The following is a 19,820-nucleotide window of genomic DNA, read 5'->3' on the forward strand; positions in this document are numbered from 1 at the left end:
TTTATACAAAGCTATCGCATGCCTGCCGGCTGCCTCTCTTCCACACCCAGTCTTTAAATTGCTCTGATCTGACTTGGGTCCTGCTCTTCCCTCCATCCTCAGCCATCCAGTCCCAATTCCTCCTCCAAGGAGCCACAGGTGCTTGCCAGATTGGGTTTTTGAGCCCCTTCCATGCACTAAGGCTCCATCAGCCCAGTGTATTGAAACAGCCCTGGCAGTGGGAAGGCTGGAGTATTGTGTCCAGTTCTGGGCTCCCCAGGTCAAGAGAGACAGGGAACTTTTGGAGAGAGTCCAGTGGAGGGCTACGAGGATGATTAAGGGACTGGAACATCTCTCGTATGAGGAAAGGCTAAGAGACCTGGGGCTGTTTAGTCTGGAGAAGAGAAGGCTGAGAGGGGACCTTATCCATGTCTATAAATATCTGAAGGGTGGCTGTCAGGAGGATGGAGCCAGTCTCTTTTCAGTAGTGCCCAGTGACAGGACGAGGGGCAATGGGCACAAACTACAGCACAGGAAGTTCCACCTCAACATGAGGAAGAACTTTACTGTGGGGGTGACGGAGCACTGGAACAGGCTGCCCAGAGAGGTTGTGGAGTCTCCTTCCCTGGAGACCTTCAAAACCCGACTGCACGTGTTCCTGTGCAACCTGCCCTACGTGATCCTGCCTTGGCAGAGGGGTTGGACCAGATGATCTTCAGAGGACCCTTCCAACCCCTACCATTCTCTGATTCTGTGATGGCTGTCGCAGTTAGGTTTAGACAACCCAGTCAGTCTAGTTAATCACTTCTTGTTCAGAAACTGCTTCCTATCTTTGATCTCCCTTGTATGTGTCTCCTTTAGCATTTCTGAGGTGGGACAATCAGATCTGCACACTGTTTATTAAGTGGAGTGGCCATGTCTTCTGTTTTGGTTTTCTTCCTTAATATCTACAGTCTGTGGCAGTGGGGCAGTAAAACCCTAAACCACCACCACTGCTTGCTCCATGAACACAAATTTGAGCTTTAATTAGCTTCCCTCATCCCCCAGGACATTTAATTGGCCTAGGATTCATGTCCCTGGTACATCAGTAACAGCCAAAAGCTGCTCTCAGAAGAGATTTACTGGCACTAAAATAGATTAATGAAAATGGAATTTATTGCTGAGAAACACTGTAAAATATCCTTTCCTTGTGTTTAAATTTATTCCTTTATAGTCAAATCCTGTTAAATCGCTTTGTAAGAAAAAATACAAAATTACTTAGGAGGGCCATACACTCACATTTTATGTACTTCTGCTTGCTGCTGGCATAACTCTAATGCTTACTATACTATCCCTATTGCATAGAGTTAATCATTTATTTAATGTCTGTTTTGCAAGCAGATGATAAAATGCACGGCTTAAATCAGGGATTTGACTAACATTCGAGGGCAGAGGAATAAAGAACGAGCAGTTTCCAGGAAGAATAGAAACCTATGACTAATGGCATTTGATCTTGTTAGAGAAGAAGCTATTTTTAATTCTGTGACGTGCAAACATTGATTACTTATGTATAGATGCTGGAAAAGTGCTATGCATAAAGTGACCTCATTATCTGCCATTTCCCCATCCAAAAGCACAGCTTTTGCTACAGGACCTTTGCTAGTTCCCTGTGTTCATGGAAAAAGAAAAAAAATTGCCCATTCCTCAGAAGTGCCAAAGTAATCACAATTACCAAATGCAACCTCTCAGCTTCACTACTTTTGAAAAAAAATAATCCCAGGCAGTTACACCTGAAGGACATGTTTAAAGGTAGAGATGTTCATCTTTGCATAAACATTACCTTTACCTCAAGGACTTCTCTGTTCTGTCCAAAAATATTTCTCCCCAGTAAGACCACTCCCGTCTGACTTCTCAGTGCTGCTTTGGCCAGGTTTGCAGAAACCATTGGTAGGAACACAGAAATGGCTGTTCCCAATCTGCATGTTTTAACCAGCTTGGCACTTGGAGATAGTCACTGTAAGATACTCTAAAAGGTGCAACACAAATTTCTTTCCGTCCTTGGGCATGCCTCTGAAGTGTGGACGTATATTTAGACTATTTCCTAGCAGATCACTTCTCCTTGTTAAAATTCAGCCATGCAAGCATCCAACCTCTTTTTGAATCCTGCTAAAATGCTGGCCTCTGTGATGCTAAAGACAACTTATGAGCCATCTTCATTTTAATAAGGCATTGGTCACTGCTTTGTCCTACATGATATTTCCACAGAACTGGTAAAACATCTCCAAAATGGAGTTATTGTCACATTTTTTGCCATTCTTAGCAAGGTAATTACGCAAGAAAGGGCCTGTCCTAGTCCAGCAATTAGACAGTACGCTTGTCACTTGTAGGTGACGTCAAGTGTAGAGGCTCTGAGACTACTGAAGTGCAGGATTTTACTGGAGAAGCATCAAGTAAATTAAATGAAAGACTGATGAAAAGCACATCATGTGGGGATGAGAAAGGGAATGGCACCAGGGCAAACGGGGAAAGCTAGCTCAGCAGCACAGTTACAGGAGGCATCAAGGCTCACAGCCAATAACAGGCTAGAAGCCAAGGATTTGGGGCTGTTTGACAAGACATAAATACCACTCCAGCCTATTCGAACAGAGGTGCTGTGTCAAAGAGACACAGATGACAATTGCTCTTCTAGTCGGCGCTGACTTCTCAGCTAGGATGTCATGTTGTGTTTTGGGACATGGAATAAAAATCCAGAGTGCAGAAAAACTAGGCAAGGAAAAGCTGCAAAGGGAAGGGATCAGACCTGCCTGATCCGTAGGAGTGAAGACTGTCAGTGTTTTTAAGAGTATTGCAATGAATAAAGAGGACAATGATCAATTCTGCTTGCTTTCACTGATGATGGGTTGACCAGTAACTGGCTTAGTTGGCAGCAAAGGAAGACTGGTCACCTAAAAAAGTGACCACTGTTATAAGGAACTACTAACCAGGTTCATGTTGTGGTACTGGGACAGGTAGTTAAGAAACACTCACACTGATAGCGACTGTTCTCAAACTTGGGATCGTTGTCATTGACATCAGCAATAAGGACGATGATCTGACACACGCCAATCAGCGGTTCCTGTGCCTGGTCAGTAGCAGTAACAGACAGTGTATAGTCCCTCTGCTTCTCCCGGTCAAAACTCAGCGTGGTTGTGATGACTCCTGGGAACAGAGACACCTCCTTTTCTGTGCATTACAGCCTCAGGACTAAATTCGAAGAAAGGGACCACCAAGTCTCCCACACAAGAGGAAGCTCTGACCACATGCAGCACAACCATCAAGCATAATCCACACCAACCCTGGAACACGTCTTGTCCAAGACCAACTCCAATTCTCCTCTCCTCTCTGCTCCTCACATGCCACATGCTGCCAGGAGTCAACAGCTTTCTCTCCTGCTGCCCTGATAAGGAGCTTCAGTCTGAGTACCTTGCTATCTCATGCCTCATGGAGAACAGAAGGACTTTCTCCTCCTCATCGAGAGGCCTCTCAGGTTTATTCCAGCAATGGTCCAAGTAACCGAGTATTTCAAAGACAGACTATTATTACTCTGGGGAAGAGTCACACCACAGAAGGCACAAGTGATGTACCCAAAGTAATCTCTCCTACAGGAGCTGGAGGCTGCTTCATTGAACAGATTAAAACAGGGTAGAGTCACATACCTCAGTTAAGAAATCGAACAATTTTCTCCCAGTATTTAGCTTTTCCTCTCTATTGACCAAGTCTCTCCCTGTCTCAGATCTTTTCTTCTCGTTGAGTGACTTTAAATTGGCCTTCTGGAGGCCACTTCCAGACCTATGTCTTACTATGCTAGGGACCAGGATTTTGCTGCTCTGTGGTCAGTCCTTCCAGTCTTCTGTGCTGTCCTGGACACGCAAATATCACATCTTACTCTTTGACTGTAGAAACTTCAACAACTTTTATAACTCCTTCATCTGTAACACATCAAGACTGTCCATCACTACAACTACCATTATTCTGGTATGAGGGTTTTGCCTCTATACGCACTGCACTGGACCTCCTATTGGTGCGTGAGATGAGAAATAACCCATTTTGAAGAAGTCTTCATTTTGAAGAAGTCTCTGGCCACGTTAAAGGGAAGAACAAACTCAAGCTTTTAGAATCAAACTTTCTGCTCTGCATTTTTATAGCCACACTTGACCCAATAGGAAGATAACTGATACAGAATAGCTGTTTTATCTTCTAATTGAGCTGGGGTTTGTTTCCCTACTTAATTTGTCAATTAAATCACTATCATCTTAATTTAATCTATATGCACGGCTATCCACATACTTTGAACTTTTTCCAGTGTTTATTCTACGAGCTGCTATAGCTAACCCTGCAGTTGCACTGTTAAAGCCTGAGCCCACATGGACACAGTCATACAGTGGCATTCTCCTTACAATACAACAGCATTTTCTTTTTATCTCAGTAACCTGAAGCTACTGACCTGTGTCTGCGTCAATGCTGAAGCCTAAGGAAGCTCCATCTCGGTGCATGAGCCCATACTTCACCTCCCCGTTAACGCCGAGGTCTGCATCGTAGGCTTCCACCTGTAGCACGTACGTGCCTGGAGGCTGATTCTCCAGAACCCAGGTGCTCTCGCTGTAGAAAGCGCACTAGAAACACATCCAAACATCCAATCCTATTTATTACACAGAGCCACATGAATTTTCTGCACAGTGTCAATATTTTTTCCCAGCACTTCTGCGAAGAACTCAGAAGAAAATCACTTCTATTACTTATACTCACAAAGAAATCAAGCTCTAAGGGAGAGGAAGGAAAAAAAAAGAGAATGAAGACTTTGCTCTTTAAGTATGAAGAAAACTGGCTGTGTGTTCACCTACAGATTCATTCTGCTCTGCAAACACAGTCCCTTCCATCCACCAGCAATCACCAGTAGCCAAGAAGAGTCTATAACCCCAATTATGGATGGGAAAAGGATATCTGCAAAAAGACATCTTACCTCTCTGAAGACAGGCTTGTTGTTATTAATGTCATTAACTCCTACAATAACTTCAGCAAAACTACTGAGAGGGGTGGGTCCCCCCGAGGCATTGTCATCTATCGCAGTGATGTTCAGTGTGTATTGTGGCCCTTTCAGGCTGGGCGGTGGGTTTCTGCGGAGTTTGATGATACCTACATTTGGAAGCATAAAGTGTCATTTTATTTTACTGTGTAAAAAACCGAATAAAATCAAGTGACCATCACATTTCTCTTCTGCTGTATTGTTGGTTCAGTTTGTAGTCATAGAATCATAGAATTATAGAACAGTTTGGGTTGGAAGGCACCTTTAAAAGTCATCTAGTCCAACCCCCCGGCAATGAGGGGGGACATCAACTAGATCAGGTTGCTCAGAGTCCTGTTCAACCTGACCTGGAATGTTTCCAGGGATGGGGCATCTACCACCTCTCTGGGCAACCTGTGCCAGGGTTTCACCACCCTCATTGGGAAACACTTCTTCCTTTTATCTATTCGAAATCTACCCTCTTTTAGTTTAAAACCATTACCCCTTGTCCTATTGCAAGAGGCCCTGATAAAAAGTCTGTCCCCATCTTTCTTACAAGCCCCCTTTAAGTATGGGAAGGCTGCAAGAAGGTCTCCCTGGAGCCTTCTCTTCTCCAGGCTCAACAACCCCAACTTGCTCACCCTGTCCTCACAGGAGAGGGTTTCCATCCCTCTGACCATTTTTGTGGCCCTCCTCTGGACCCGCTCCAACAGGTCCATGTCTTTCCTGTGCTGAGGGCTCCAGAGCTGGACACAGGACTCCAGGTGGGGTCTCACCAGAGCGGAGTAGAGGGGCAGAATCACCTCCCTCGACCTGCTGGCCACGCTGCTTTGGATGCAGCCCAGGATACACTTGGCCGTCTGGGCTGCAAGTGCACATTGCTGGCTCATGTCAAGTTTTTCATCCACCAGTACCCTCAAGTCCTTCTCGGCAGGGCTGCTCTCCATCCCTTCATATCCCAGCCTGTAGTGATACTGGGGCTTGCCCCAACCCAGGCACAGGACTCTGCACTTGACCTTCTTGTCAACCACACCACTCAGCTTGGTGTCATCTGCAAACTTGCTGAGGGTGCACTCAATCCCACTGTCGATGTCATTGATGAAGATATTAAACAGTATTGGTCCCAGTACAAACCACTGAGGTACACCACTCGTTACGCATCTCCATCTGGACCTTGAGCCATTGACCACTACCATCTGGATGTGACCATCCAACAAATTCCACTGAACATTTTGCTTGAAAAGCGTAGGATTCAGTTGTCTTAAACGACACAGCCTTTGGACCAGGACCTCAAATTTTAGTTGATATTTGGAGAGTGAGCATCATATCAAAGAGATAATTCTCATTGATAAAAAGCACACCCATTTGCAGATTGTATAAATTTGGTGCTTTCTTATGATTTTTTACACACAGGTGAAGCAGAGTCAATACAAATTATACAGTAAATGACTGTGTTCTAAAACCTCTTTACTTGCCTTTCTGACTATCCAGTTCAAAGTTGCCCTCCTCATTGCCTCCCGTAATCAGATATAGCAGCCCATCTCCATCAGGGTCCTTTGCCCGCACAGTAGCCACTAAGGTGCTGGGGCCAGCATCTTCCGAAAGGAAAGTTCTGTAGCTGATGGACATAAGGGAGCAATGACAGCACATTCAGTATCAGAATAACCATCGCCATGTTAACCAGCAGCCAAGGATTATAAATTCACTATGAATGTAATTATTTTTAAGCTTTGGGCATGCAATTATGCAATCTTTAATCAGTTTAAGATGAGACTTCGAGCATCTTTGTTCAGCATAGGGTTTCTATTATAGGACTGTAATCCTGCATTTTTGGTATAGGTAATTTCCAAAGATCTTCTGGAAGATATCAATATATACCATACTACACTGCACTGCAAACCAGGATCACTTACCCCCGAAAGATGAGAAACAGGACTAATATTTGTCATGCAGGATTTCTTATGTCCCTATGTACTAATGGAAAGCATCAGCTACTACAGAGATGGTGTAAATCAGTATACCATTTTGTAAATTACTGTATTTATATTTCGTATTTGAAACATATCCATACTTTAAACTTATGCAAAAAATAGAAATTGTATCCCTCCAGGAAACAAAAGACAGTATTTTAAACAAACAGGGCCTTATGACGTCATAATACAATCCACTGATGACAAAATTAAGTTTTAATGTTTGTTAACTACCATCTTTATCTGTCATACATTTATACATGGACAATCACTTTGAGACCTAGAAGTCAACACAGTCAAAATCTAGGTCTTTTATTCATTCTGTTCTCTCTCTATGAATATAAAGTCAATATGCTGGTATCACAACCAGTGGGTTGTTTTTTTTTTTAATAAAATCTAGAAATGAAGAGCCAACTTCCAAAGTCTTTCTCCATACAAATTTAGCCTTGATTTAACTGGTTCTTACAGCTGCACAAAACAACAAGTGACCATTTAGCCAAGTGTTGTTAAGGTTACACACACGAACAGCATCTGTGAAAACCAAAGCAGACGTTCAAGCTGGCTTACACGGACTGGGAGAAGACAGGAGCCTCGTCATTCACATTGGCCATTCGAATGCGCACAGACGCTGTCCCTGTCCGAGGGGGATGTCCTTTATCGACAGCTATCACCACAAACTCATACATATGGTTTGCTCGCTCAAAGTTCAGCCTCTGGTTAGAATTGATGACCCCGTGACGCGTGATGGAAAAATCAGTGCTCTGGATGAAGTAAGTGATCTCGGAGTTGGAGCCAGAGTCGCAGTCTGTTGCAAGCACTGTTAGAGAACACATTTAACAGAACGGTCATGCTGCAGAAGAGGTTTGGTTATGCTATTTCCTATGAAGTCAAATTGAGATACTGGTTTTTTTTTTTTTTTAGAACAGCTGTTACCTAAATCTATTTTACCCATAAAAGCTTCATTTTTGTGGTAAGAGTCTGGGAGCTCAGCAGGAGGCTGGGAGAAAAAAAAGCAAAACAAGTCTCCCCCCCCAACCCAGCCTGAGCGAGCGCAGCAAGGCGCGTTTGCAGGAGAGCAGGAGAGCCGTGATCCCAATACTACACAACATGCTTTGTACAAATAGCAGTCAACACTGGTAATTACCGCACAATCAATACGCACGTTGGTAGAACATTAGCAGTCATAAACTGTGTCCTCACTCTCTCTGGGGATGCCATTCAAATTTAATTAGCTCCCAGCTATGTTATAGCTAAAGTACTTTTTAATTACCTGGTGCTTCAAGGTACAAAGAGTGATTAAACATTCCTCCCCAGCAAGTGTTTATTCAGGACTTGGGTGTCCCATCTGCTCAGAAGCACCAACTCAGCAGAACAAAGAGCTAGAGCTCACAACGTAGTATCAAAAGCGATTTTTAAGAGCAGGAGCTCACCTCACCCTGCCATTTTTCTAGCCCAATAATGAGGTTTCCACTCATACCCACAGTGGCATTAAATAAGCTCCTTATTCTACCAGGAGGATACAGATCCAGCCATCGAGGCAGCGCAAAGGCCTTTTGGAAGCGGAACAGCGATTGCAGTGCATGGACACCCTTGCAGACAGCTACAGCGTCATCCAAAAATGAAATAAAGAAACAGGGACCCATCACTATCAGAATATTAACTCAAAGAGGTTAATTCCCCTCAAAGGGGAAGCAAAAGATTTCAAAAAAGAGCACTGAAATGCTGTGCTACTTAGTTGCAAAAAACTCAACTACTTCTGCCTGTGGAAAGTTACTCATCTCTTTCTAAAACTACATTTCGGGCGGTTGTAACATTTTGTTTAACATCTCTCAAAATCCTGCTGTTTACTAAATATTCAGGTGTGTTATAGACTATAAAACCAAGGGCTTTAGAGTTAATCACTCTCTTCCTGTACTGAAAGATGAAATATATTAAAAACTCAAGAAAGATTGAAATGAAGCTGACTTAAAACCATTACATTTACTGGTTAAGTATTGTTTTTAGAAAAGACACGCAGAAAGTGAAAAACATACTTGACTTGAAAAGTTCTGATTTAATCTACAGAGTCATTACCAAGAGTTGTAACCATTCACAAAACCACATTTTATGTGCTTAACGATCATACTTTTTTTTTTCCCCAGATGTCTTCTGGCACATAGGGAACATGATGCTTACTTGTACATGACAAAAACATGCCTTACTTCCCCAAAGCAACTGGGAATTCCATTCCTCTTCCATTTCATTCCATCCGGCAAACTGATCTGCTTTGCAAAGGTATTTCAAGGACCACATAGCAACCAGAAACAGGTCTGTGCTAGCTCTACCTATGCTCTAAGCTAGCTTAGTGCACGGTAACTCCAGCTCAAAGCCCAGTATCTTAGCATAAAGCTGCCAGCTACAACTTTAAGCCTTGCTCTGCTGGCACAGTGGTGCAGCTGAAGGAGCACGCTAACCCCTGCTGAGACCATCCCTCCATGCTTTTCAGATCATAGCTTGTTTGCATCCAGACATCTTAAAGCACATGCAGCGAGCATCAATCTGCCCGTAATGACTAAGTAGACAGGCTGACACAGCTAGCGTAGCATCAGCACTGCGAACATGATACCAGCCAGACTTTGAGTGCGTTAAAATAAAAATGGTTGACTAAAACCTACATGTACATCATCCACAGTTTTAACAAGTGGCATATATCACATTATCTTTTTCACTGCCATTGATAGCAACCAGTGAGCCACAGAATGGCAAAGGCTGTCTCCAATTGCCATTTATTTTTGTTTGTGGGATATTCTGAGGTTGCAACATCCCACCCCTCAAGGAACTATAGCCAGGGTAAGAGCTGCTTTGCCCGCCCCCACCCCCGAGATGACACTAGCTTTGGCAGAGTTAGTGGCACAGCACTCATCCAGCACAGGGTACCAGTGACTGCACATACGGCTTCCTTGCAGCCACTACCAACACTTAACCTGCCCTTCAACACTGAATGAGTGCTCACCCACCCGTTTTCACCGACTGTCACTATACTTCCACCTCGCATTTTCTTTTCTAAGAAGGTTCTTTCTCTTGAAATGTACCCCATATGGAAAGAAAACCAGATGGGATGCAATTGCACAGCTTTGCCGTTCTGCTGTTCTGCTTGCTTTGGACACGGGGAATATGTTTTTTCCCCACAACTGGGTGACTTTTGATCAGCTGTACAAGTTTTCTGCTTAGAAGAGCATTCACCTCTTTAAGGAAAATCACATACTTAGGAATTTGAGGAGTTGACCATTCCAATCAACTTACTTCTTCCAAGAGCCATGAAGCCAAAAAATGAGTTACAGGAGGCTCTGAACTCTCTTGGCAAGTGTTTAGCAAAAGCAGTCCCTGCAGCCCTCTTATCTGCATGTGGCTACACAAGGGAAGCTACGCTTCTTATCACCACTGCAACCTGCAGCTGTTCAGCTTCGATCAGGACATTTACATCTTTGTCTTCAGATGATACATCTTAGATGTGTAAATTTTTGCGAAGTCTTGCCTAGGCACTTCCCCTTTCTTACATGGTTCATAACCGCCCTGAAGCCTCAGCCCATGCTCCTGTTACTACCCCAGTACCTGCCCCTACTTTCAGTTTGAATACCAACAACAAGCCTGTAAGCTTTCTCCCAGTTTTAAGCAGAACACACCTGTGGCATGTGTCACATCATGACAGACAACGTCAGATCTCGAGACATCTTTGAAGGCATTTAACTGACACCAGTAAAACAGGCTGGAGAATGGACTTTTGTTCCTTGTCTGTTGGACTCTGAAGGCTGAGACAAGAGGTGCAGCATCATCCAAATTCACTCCTTATTTGTGCAACCACAGTATTTCAAGAGTGACCTTGAAGTTTTGGTTGGGACTTGGGGCTTAAAATTGTTTCCAACAGCTCTAATCTTTCAACAGGATACTATTCTAGCCTCTAAAAATGTCATCTGTGCACTCAGGGTTTATGTGCAAGTGATATGTGGCCATGTTAAACACAACAAATGGAATGATGACTGGTAAGCCACAACCATAAATATAAAAGTTCACAGGCTTTCCAAAGGTTTCTCCTTTAACACTTTGTAAGTTGATTATACAGCATTAATACCTATTTGATAAAACTAGCTGCCCATTTAAAAAACTCTTTTTTTTCTTAACACATTAAGAAAAGTAAAACTAGTTGCAGCTGCTTCCAGGGCACACAAAGATGACCAAGCTGAGTTAAAAGACAGCCATAAGATTTAAAGGAAACAAGCTATGGCAATCCACTAAGTCACTGCCCCTCAGCTGCCTTAACTGATCTTGGGATAACACCGGATTCCTCCTTGGGCGCAGCTGTGTGACACAGCACAGTGGCCCTCACCTGAAGACACTCACAACTCTACTTCCAGGGTACCTAAAAGCCATCAACATCTTACAGAGGCAGTGCTTGCTGTGGAAGAGGCAGTGCTTCCTCACAGTAAGAACATGAACACGTAACATAAACCAGCAGGCTCATGGCAAGACTGAAACGAAAGGTACTGGGATGGTCCTGACCTTGCAGTAGAGACGTGCCAACAGGAATGGTTTCAGGAATGTTGTCTCTGCTGTAAATGGAGTGCTGGAATTCAGGAGAACAGTCATTTTCATCGGTGATATGGACCATGACCTGAGACAAAAAGATATGCTGAGGGGAGATTTTAGTTTCTGCACTTAGGAAAACAGGCATCTCGTTCTGGACACCGCCTGGGCAGTCATCGTGTTTGCTGCTGTCCCATCCTTACATCTCCAGTGCTAAACTTTTGCTCACGCTACGCCTGTAACACACAGAAGTATTACCTCCTTCACTTCCAAGCAGATGGGAGGCAAAGCCAAAGAGAAATACCAAGAGGTATTTCACAGAGCTTAGATCTGAGCCCAGATTAGAGCCCACCCTTCCGCCTGCACCATAAGGCCTCCTCCCTCCCAAGCATCTTCATGAGTCTTCTAGGCTATAACTGGTCCCACTAACGAGGTAATGAAGATTGCAGAGACAGTGGGTAAGAAGCGAAGTGAACCACGTACCTCAGCCACGCTGCTAAGAGTGCTCTCAACTTCCACGGCTTTCAGTAAGAGGTGATAGAGGTGGTGCTCGCTCTCATAGTCCACAGGGTGGGTCAGGCTGAGCTCCCCACTCTCCTGCCTCACCCTGAAGAGTCCACTGGGGTTCGTCAGCAGAGTGTATGAAAGAGGCTGGCTCTGGAAAGAAACAGCCTCAACAACTGCTACTCTGTAAAGAATGAGAGAATAACCCTTTGCTTCAAAACAACAACAGAAGCTGTCTCCTGACCACCTAGAAGAGGAAGATGAGGATGACAAAAGGTGAATTGCTCACTCTGTCAATGCTGGGCTCCGCTTTTCATTTAGACTGGAAATCCCCGTGCTATAGGGAGCCCACCCTGACATAGCTAGGATAACAATCCATTTCTACCCCCTACTAACATGAAAACATTTTTTTCTTCCCTTTTGTACCCTTCCAAATACTTGACAGCAGCTCCTGGTTTAGCTTCAGTTACAGAGATAACCGAGCCACTATACTTTTGACTTCCTTTGAAGCTGTATATTTAGAAAACGAACTGGTTCAGAGATGGATGGGACACCCACAAAACACAGGGCCTTTCCAGACTCTGCTGTCCCCCTTTTCAGGACATGAAATGAATGTTTGCCTCCGTACCGTGACTTATGCTTTGAAGCTTCATCTCTCACAGCAGTCTCTGGCCAGCGTGACAGTATACTTTAAGTCCATCTTAGTGAATGCTCCAGGGAAGGAGACAAATCTCTCTCCTCCTCCTCATTCAGTCTCTTTTAAGGAGTAAGTGGCACATCTCCAGCAATTTTTCCTACTCCATCAGCTTATTTTGAGGTTTCCTACTCCTTAAAGGCCCTATGGCGCTGCTCCACCACTCGGTGCCTTAAAAGCCCATTCTGCTCTCAAGAAGCTGAACAGTGACAATAAAACCGGAGCCAGCTCAGCAGCATCTCCCCACTGTGGCTTGGCTTAGCTACTCTTCACGCAACCACAGAGCTCCTTGGAGACTTAGCTGTATCTATTTGCACTTCACACAAAGTTGTTGTTATCTCAAGAGTCTGGCAATGATTTGCCTTTCTAAAAATTTAAATATAAGTCAAACGGGATGCAAACAACTCCAAATCTGGTTAATTAAAAGACAGTATTTTTCAAGCACTCAAAGCGCTCCAGGAGATGCATAGCCAGTAGTTTTGCTGTTTTAATTCACAATGCAATGCAATAAGACCCCAAGAGCATTAAAATAGTAATTTCAGCAGAATTCCAGCATCCCAGACTACACCATGTGCCACACTGGAGACTCTCAAGCACCAGAAAAGGCATCATTTCGTTTAGAAAACACAACACTATTTTTAAAGTGTCATAGGCAAACACATATGCATAGCCCTGGAAAGCAACAACACAAAAATGTCACTTTATTGTGCCCTGTGAAGTTCCTCTCAGACTGTGGGGAGGGAGCTCACCTAACAAAGTACAACTTACTTTTCTCCTGCTGGAGTATTTTCAGGGACAAACACACTGTAGGACATGTTAGTGAACTGCGGAGGTCGGGAGCCCGCCAGGATGGAAATGGAAGCGTAGGGGCTTTTGTTGCCGTACTCGTCGGTGGCTTCCACAGTAACCACGTACTCCTTGTTCCACGTCAAAGGCAAGCCAGTTGTCATGATAATACCAGTATCTTTATCTACTCGAAATCGCTCTTCACCACCTATCAATATATGCACACAGCTGGTCTGAAAATTGCCCCACGGCAAGAACATTTGCATCTTCAGTATCTCAAGGCAAGCCATCCTCAAATCGTCTGCCTATGTCCTCGCATGCGCTTCTTTTTTCCTCTCCAGTTGTGCACCGTATCTCTCACTCACACCATGCTGTTGACTGGTGCAGCGTAAGAGAGACAAGAATAGGCGAGAAATGGAGCCTTAAGGTAACCATAAGGCTGCAATCGATTTCAAAATAGGAGGAAAGCAAAGAAAGATTCCCATCCACACATCCGTTTTACCTAAAGCACCTCTAGTTTCTACTTGCTGTATCTTTAAGGATTCCCCAAGGGATAAAAATCTATCAACAAAATGATAAAATGGGAAATAATTACGAGAAATCTGCAATTTAACAGAAGTTTACTTTTTCTTTTTTTTCTTGCCCCGAATAAACCTACCTGCAATAAGTGTGTAAGTTATCCCAGCACTGATGTTTTCACTGTTACTGTAATACGCGACAAGCTGGTAGATGAGAGTGCCTTTTCGGGCGTCTGGATCGACACGTGCCAGGTAGGGGTATGGGTACATGCCCCAGGACAGAAGTTCCTCTTCTGGGGCAAGGAGTGTCACGTGGCAGAGGTACGAGTCGTTATCTGCAAAAGATGCACAGATTTCCAGACAGTTTGTTCATGAACTTTAATCGGGAAAGTTTAAGATTATCCATTTGTACCTGTAAACAAACTGTTGCCCATCACATTCATCCTATCACATGCACAAAAAATTCAGTACCGATACGGACTTTGGTAGCTCGATGTGCATCAAGTGCAGTTAACAACTAATTAAAAATACATTCAATAATAACTTTTAATTAGTTAGATATGTATGTTAAATACTATGTCTGTTACACCACTTGCCATGATACAGTTTTAAGTGCGTACTTATCCAGACTTGGGTGAAATTTGGCCTTTTTGTTTTCAACAGAGTCAGCATAAATGTTGCCAGTTTCACCAAATCGGGTTTAGGGCTTATTAGAATATTTCTCTTAAAAATCAGTGCAAGCGGCAAGCAACCAAAACTTCCTAAAATCCTTCCTGCTCCTACACTAATTTCTTTAGTTTTCTCAAACCACTGGATATTCAAGGAAAAGCAGATGTGCCTTCCCCTTCTGCCCCCAGCATCCCACCTGGTTGCAGCTTAGGTGAGTGAAACATGGCTTTGAACTGGAACCTCCCCCAGGGCAAAGCCTTGGGCTTTGCTGCTGCAGAGGCAGCAAGCCCTAGGTACTGGCAGGGGAAGCAGAGCACAAACTGCTCTCTCCTGGGCATGGAGGATCTGGGGTCGGGAGCAAGCACCTCGACCTGAATCCCTGGAGAGAAACAAGCACGTATGTTGACTGCACCTGTATTGTTTTGGGGCTAATACTCCAGTACCTAAAACGATGGGTGCAGACGATTGCGTCTGCCCAGCCTTGGACTGCCAGACCTGGCAGCAGCCTGGAAGGACCTGCACCATGGAGTGTCCGACCTCGATCCCCTCTGATCTCTGACAGGTAGCAAGGCCTGAGGGCGTGCAGGCAGCAGGGTTGACTGTCAGTGGGACAACTCCTGGGATCACCGCAGATCTGCTCCTGGGGTGGCTGTGCCATTGCTAGTGCCAGCCCAACAAACGGGGTGGACCCCTGATGTGCAGAAGGGCTGTTCACAGAGAAGAAACAGAAGGAACCTTCTACTGCAGATAGCCCATAGAGATTTAATCACAGCATTTGTACCTCTTGGCATGTCTAAATTCAAACCTTTGAACTCACAGCAACTTGCTAACAGCTGCTAAAGGTACCTATGAGCTTCTTGAAGAAATTTTCCTAAGCACATTAATGTTCCAGAGGTGGCTGTGAGGTTTGACTTCAAATCAAAATTAATATATTATTGAACATATGAAATAAGTTCAAATAATAAAAATACCCCTAAGTGTAGAAAGCTGGGGACGTAGAAAAGTACATATGAGAACTGCATGTTGTCTGCCTGATAAAATATGATCACATACTTCAACAAACTGCACTGAGGTTGCAGGTCTGTTAAGGGCTACACCACCATGAAAAGAAACACCCACCCGTGTGTTCGTATGTCTCATGTTGGAAACCCTTAATCTCTGCCTTCAGGAAGGCCACATTTCACATAGGATGGAAGAGGACAGCAGCAGTGAACAGTGGACAAAACCAGCACCAAAGGCAAGACGTAAGCTAGAAATTCCAAACCAGTTTTAACTGTAGGTACTAAATAAAAAACTACCCACAGATAAAGACATCTGCTGACACACAAGACCTTGTATTTACGAGCAGCCTTACCCCACAGTAAAATATGTGCGGGACAAATTTACCGGAGGCAACCATTCCCAGGAGGGAAAAGACTTCATTGAAGTTTTGTGGGTTTTTTTAGGTATTTAAAATAATTTAAAACATGGTTTCTTTAGCCAGAGGAAATTCTTAGATTACATGGTTTCTGTTTTTCTAATGTACTGACATGGCATACATGGAAAAAGTTGTTAAACATGCTCCTCTAAGAATTTCTTTTTCTGTATTTCTCAGTGTAACACAAGGTACAACTCTCAGCACAAGCTAACGGCTCACAAGAGTGAGTAGGTATAGTGGTAGGTATTTTATCCATAGCCAAGAGGGAGAGCTGAGAAACACATGTCTTTAATTAACCCAGCTATAGACAGTGTCATTTTGCTGAAAACTTGTGTGCACGTGGCATTAAAAAATATTTTTATTCATTCATTGGTCTAATTCAGGCAGTTCTAATTTCTGTGGAGGCAGATATCTAGTCGAGCATTTTTCCCATTGAGTGAAACCTAGAGAATTATTTCAAAGAATTATAATTATACTTCTTATTCCTTAATATTGTCCCATGTAGGTGATACAAGGGTTAAATACCCATCAATAATGAAGTCCTAATCCTGCTGTAAGAATTGTAAAAACCACCACCATGTCAAAACGTCAGCCCTAAACAGAGCTTTATGCTTTAAAAAAAACAGACAAGGGAATACATTTCTCTGAGTTCAGGACACCATGTCAGGGGAAATATTCGTGTTGTTCATATTAGCAAAAGTTTTCTGGACTTTTACAAAAAGTACATCTCCCCCCTCCCTGAAATTGTGTATTTAAATAGACTCATAGAATCACAGAATCATTCAGGTTGAAAAAGACCTTTAAGTTTATCAATTCGAAGCATTAACCTAACACTGCCAAGTGCACCACTAACTATGTGCCTAAGCAATGCATCTACTCTACACGGCTTCTAAATATATCCAGGGATGGTGACTCAACCACTTCCCTGGGCAGCCTGTTCCAATGCTTGACAACCCTTGCAGTGAAGAAATTCATCCTAATATCCAATCTAAACCTCCCCTGGTGCACTTGAGGCCATTTCCTCTCGTCCTATCGCTTGTTACTTGGGAGAAGAGACCAACACCCACCTCACCACAACCCCCTTTCAGGTAGTTGTAGAGAGCGATAAGGTCTCCCCTCAGCCTCCTCTTCTCCAGACTGAACAACCCCAGTTCCCTCAGATGCTCCCCATAAGACTTGTGCTCCAGACCTCTCACCAGCTTCGTTGCCCTTCTCCTCAGCTCCAGCACCTCAGCGTCCTTCTTGTAGTGAGGGGCCCAAAACTGAACACAGTATTCGAGGTGCGGCCTCACCAGTGCCGAGTACAGGGGCACAATCACTTCCCTACTCCTGCTGGCCACACTATTTCTGATACAGGCCAGGATGCCATTGGCCTTCCTGGCCACCTGGGCACACTGCCAACTCATACTCAGCCCTCACTGAACCTTGGGAAAATCGTGACACTAGCAAAGCTTCATATCACAGACTCATGGGATGACTGAGGTTGGCAGGGACCTGTGGAGGTCATCTGGTACAACCACCCTGCTCAAGCAGACCTACCTAGAGCTGGTTGCTCAGGACTGTGTCCACATGGCTTTTGAATATCTCCAAGGAGGGAGACTCCACAATCTCCCCTGAGTAACCTGTTCCAGGGAACTAAAGTTCTGGGGACTGAACGTCAAGAAAGATGTGGACCAGCTGAAAAGTGTCCAGAGAAGAGCAAAGAACACAACCAGAAAACATGGCCTGTCAAGAAAGGTGGAAAGACCTGGAGGTTTTCAGGATACTGCAAGGGACATGTTAACAGTGCTACAAGATGCCGAAGGACTCTGAAGTCAGACAGCTGTTCCCTACCCCACGAAACAAAAAGTAACAAACTCTCATTCCCAAGGAAAAGATTTGTGTTAGATGGAAATCCCCCAGCCATTTTTTAATTATATGGATAATGGAGCATTTGATAGTGGCTGGAGAGGTGAGAGATCATCCATCAATGAGATCTTTAAGATCTGACTAGACATTATCTGCCAGCAATCACTTTGTTATGGCAAAGCCTGCCGCTAGGCAGGGCCACGGGGTACCAGCAAGACCGTTAAATCCTTTCCATCACACTTTAATCTCCCTGCCCTTCAGCTTTTGCATCTCATTGATTTCTGAAGCTTACATGTTCATGTGTCACTCGCTCCCCAGCAGCTTGAGGGAATTTCTAGCACAAACATTCTTTGCCCCTCGTGTTTTATTTTGCTGTTCGCTTAAAGGTAAGAAGCGAGGGAAGGAGTGAACGCCACTCTAGAAACAGACAGCACCGCACACGAAACGAAAAACACAGGGTGAGGCCAAACCCGGAGGGTTGTGGTACAGCAGCAGGTGGTAATAAACTTCAGATATCAGGTGGAACGTCTTTCTGCAGCTGAGATCTGGCTCACTCCTTCAGCACTTCAGGATTTATTTCTACTTTTAAGGCTTGAAGGAGCAGAGGTGTTCTCTCTGTGCAAGTAAACAAAACTTAAACTGAAGCAACCTGCCTGGGTTATCTGCACACAGGCAGGAGAGCTCTAATCCTGGCAGGGAGTGAATGGAGTTGGTCCCTTCTCCCAAGTAACCAGCGACAGGATGAGAGGAAGCGGCCTCAAGTTGCGCCTGGGGAGGTTTAGGTTGGATATTAGGAAAAATTTCTTCACGGAAGGGGTTGTCAAGCACTGGAACAGGCTGCCCAGGGAAGTGGTTGAGTCACCATCCCTGCAGGTATTTAAAAGCCATGTAGATGTGGTGCTTGGGGACATGGTTTAGTGGTGGACTTGGAAGTGCTAGGTTAACGGTCTCAGACTGAATCATCTTAAGGGTTTTTTCCAACCTAAATGATTCTACAATTCTGTGAAGAAAAGATTGTTACAAAGGTCAGGTCTAAGTTGGAGCAAATCCCAAACTCTGAAAAAAGCAGTATTGAACATGCACCAGAGGCTAACCGGAGGCCAGTCAAACAGCACTATGCTGCCCTGTCATTCAGAAAAAGCTGTTCCGAAGCAGCACTTTGAGCCTTTGCTGCTCAGGAATACAAACATGCCTGTTCTGATAGCTGTCTCCTCTTTGCACAGACACCAGGCATGAGCAACTCAAGGATTTTAAGGTGTTACAGAAACGCGGTAATCAAATACTATGGAAAATTATTGCATTGACCTGAAACACGTCAGTGAAACAAAAAGAGTCTTGATAAAGCAGCTTTTTTTTCCAGCAATGCATTGGTTTTTCGACTGTCATAACTGCAAAAGCATTAACAGATCAAGCCTCTGAAATCAATAGTGTTTTATTTTGTTCCACTGACACAACCGCAGCATCCTATTAAATCAAAATGCAACAACACCCAGTGATGGTACAGCTCACCCATTTTGTCAATATGAATCATCCACTGAAAGGAAGTAAGTAATCAGGAAACTAGGCTCTATAGCCTGTGAAACAAGACTATCAACGGGATAAAACACCAGTCATCTGTATCACACATTTGAAAAAGAGTCTTGGTATGATCAGTCTAGAGGAGAATATTAAGGGGCTGGTTTTGCTTGAGATACCAGTATATCTCCAAGGCTTCAGCTCTACCTCTCTACCCCCGATCTCTTCAAGGTAGAGCTGAAGAAATGTAAGAAAGGCACATCAGCGATGGCATGAAAGGGATGTCAACCAACCACCAGCCAAGAGGAATCTAAGTAAAAGGGTTAGGACGTAGCAAGTG

At 44.1% G+C, this 19,820-nt stretch overlaps 1 protein-coding gene across 1 annotated transcript in view; it reads right to left on the bottom strand.

The window, feature by feature from the left end:
- LOC104614011 (neural-cadherin-like) overlaps positions 1 to 15,079 on the bottom strand; it is a gene marked incomplete at both ends in the record, with an annotated part of 35,323 nt that extends 20,244 nt beyond the window's left edge. Inside the window, 10 exons of the mRNA XM_010283528.1 lie at positions 2,986 to 3,156; positions 4,442 to 4,610; positions 4,958 to 5,130; positions 6,475 to 6,617; positions 7,537 to 7,786; positions 11,506 to 11,617; positions 12,013 to 12,217; positions 13,496 to 13,721; positions 14,172 to 14,366; positions 14,897 to 15,079. Coding sequence (XP_010281830.1) covers positions 2,986 to 3,156; positions 4,442 to 4,610; positions 4,958 to 5,130; positions 6,475 to 6,617; positions 7,537 to 7,786; positions 11,506 to 11,617; positions 12,013 to 12,217; positions 13,496 to 13,721; positions 14,172 to 14,366; positions 14,897 to 15,079 — 1,827 coding nt within the window. The remainder of the gene's footprint in view (positions 1 to 2,985; positions 3,157 to 4,441; positions 4,611 to 4,957; positions 5,131 to 6,474; positions 6,618 to 7,536; positions 7,787 to 11,505; positions 11,618 to 12,012; positions 12,218 to 13,495; positions 13,722 to 14,171; positions 14,367 to 14,896) is intronic.
- Between the last annotated feature and the right edge of the window lie 4,741 nt (positions 15,080 to 19,820).

The sequence above is a fragment of the Phaethon lepturus genome, unplaced genomic scaffold (genome assembly GCF_000687285.1).
Source record: "Phaethon lepturus isolate BGI_N335 unplaced genomic scaffold, ASM68728v1 scaffold12890, whole genome shotgun sequence".
Taxonomy (NCBI): domain Eukaryota; kingdom Metazoa; phylum Chordata; class Aves; order Phaethontiformes; family Phaethontidae; genus Phaethon; species Phaethon lepturus.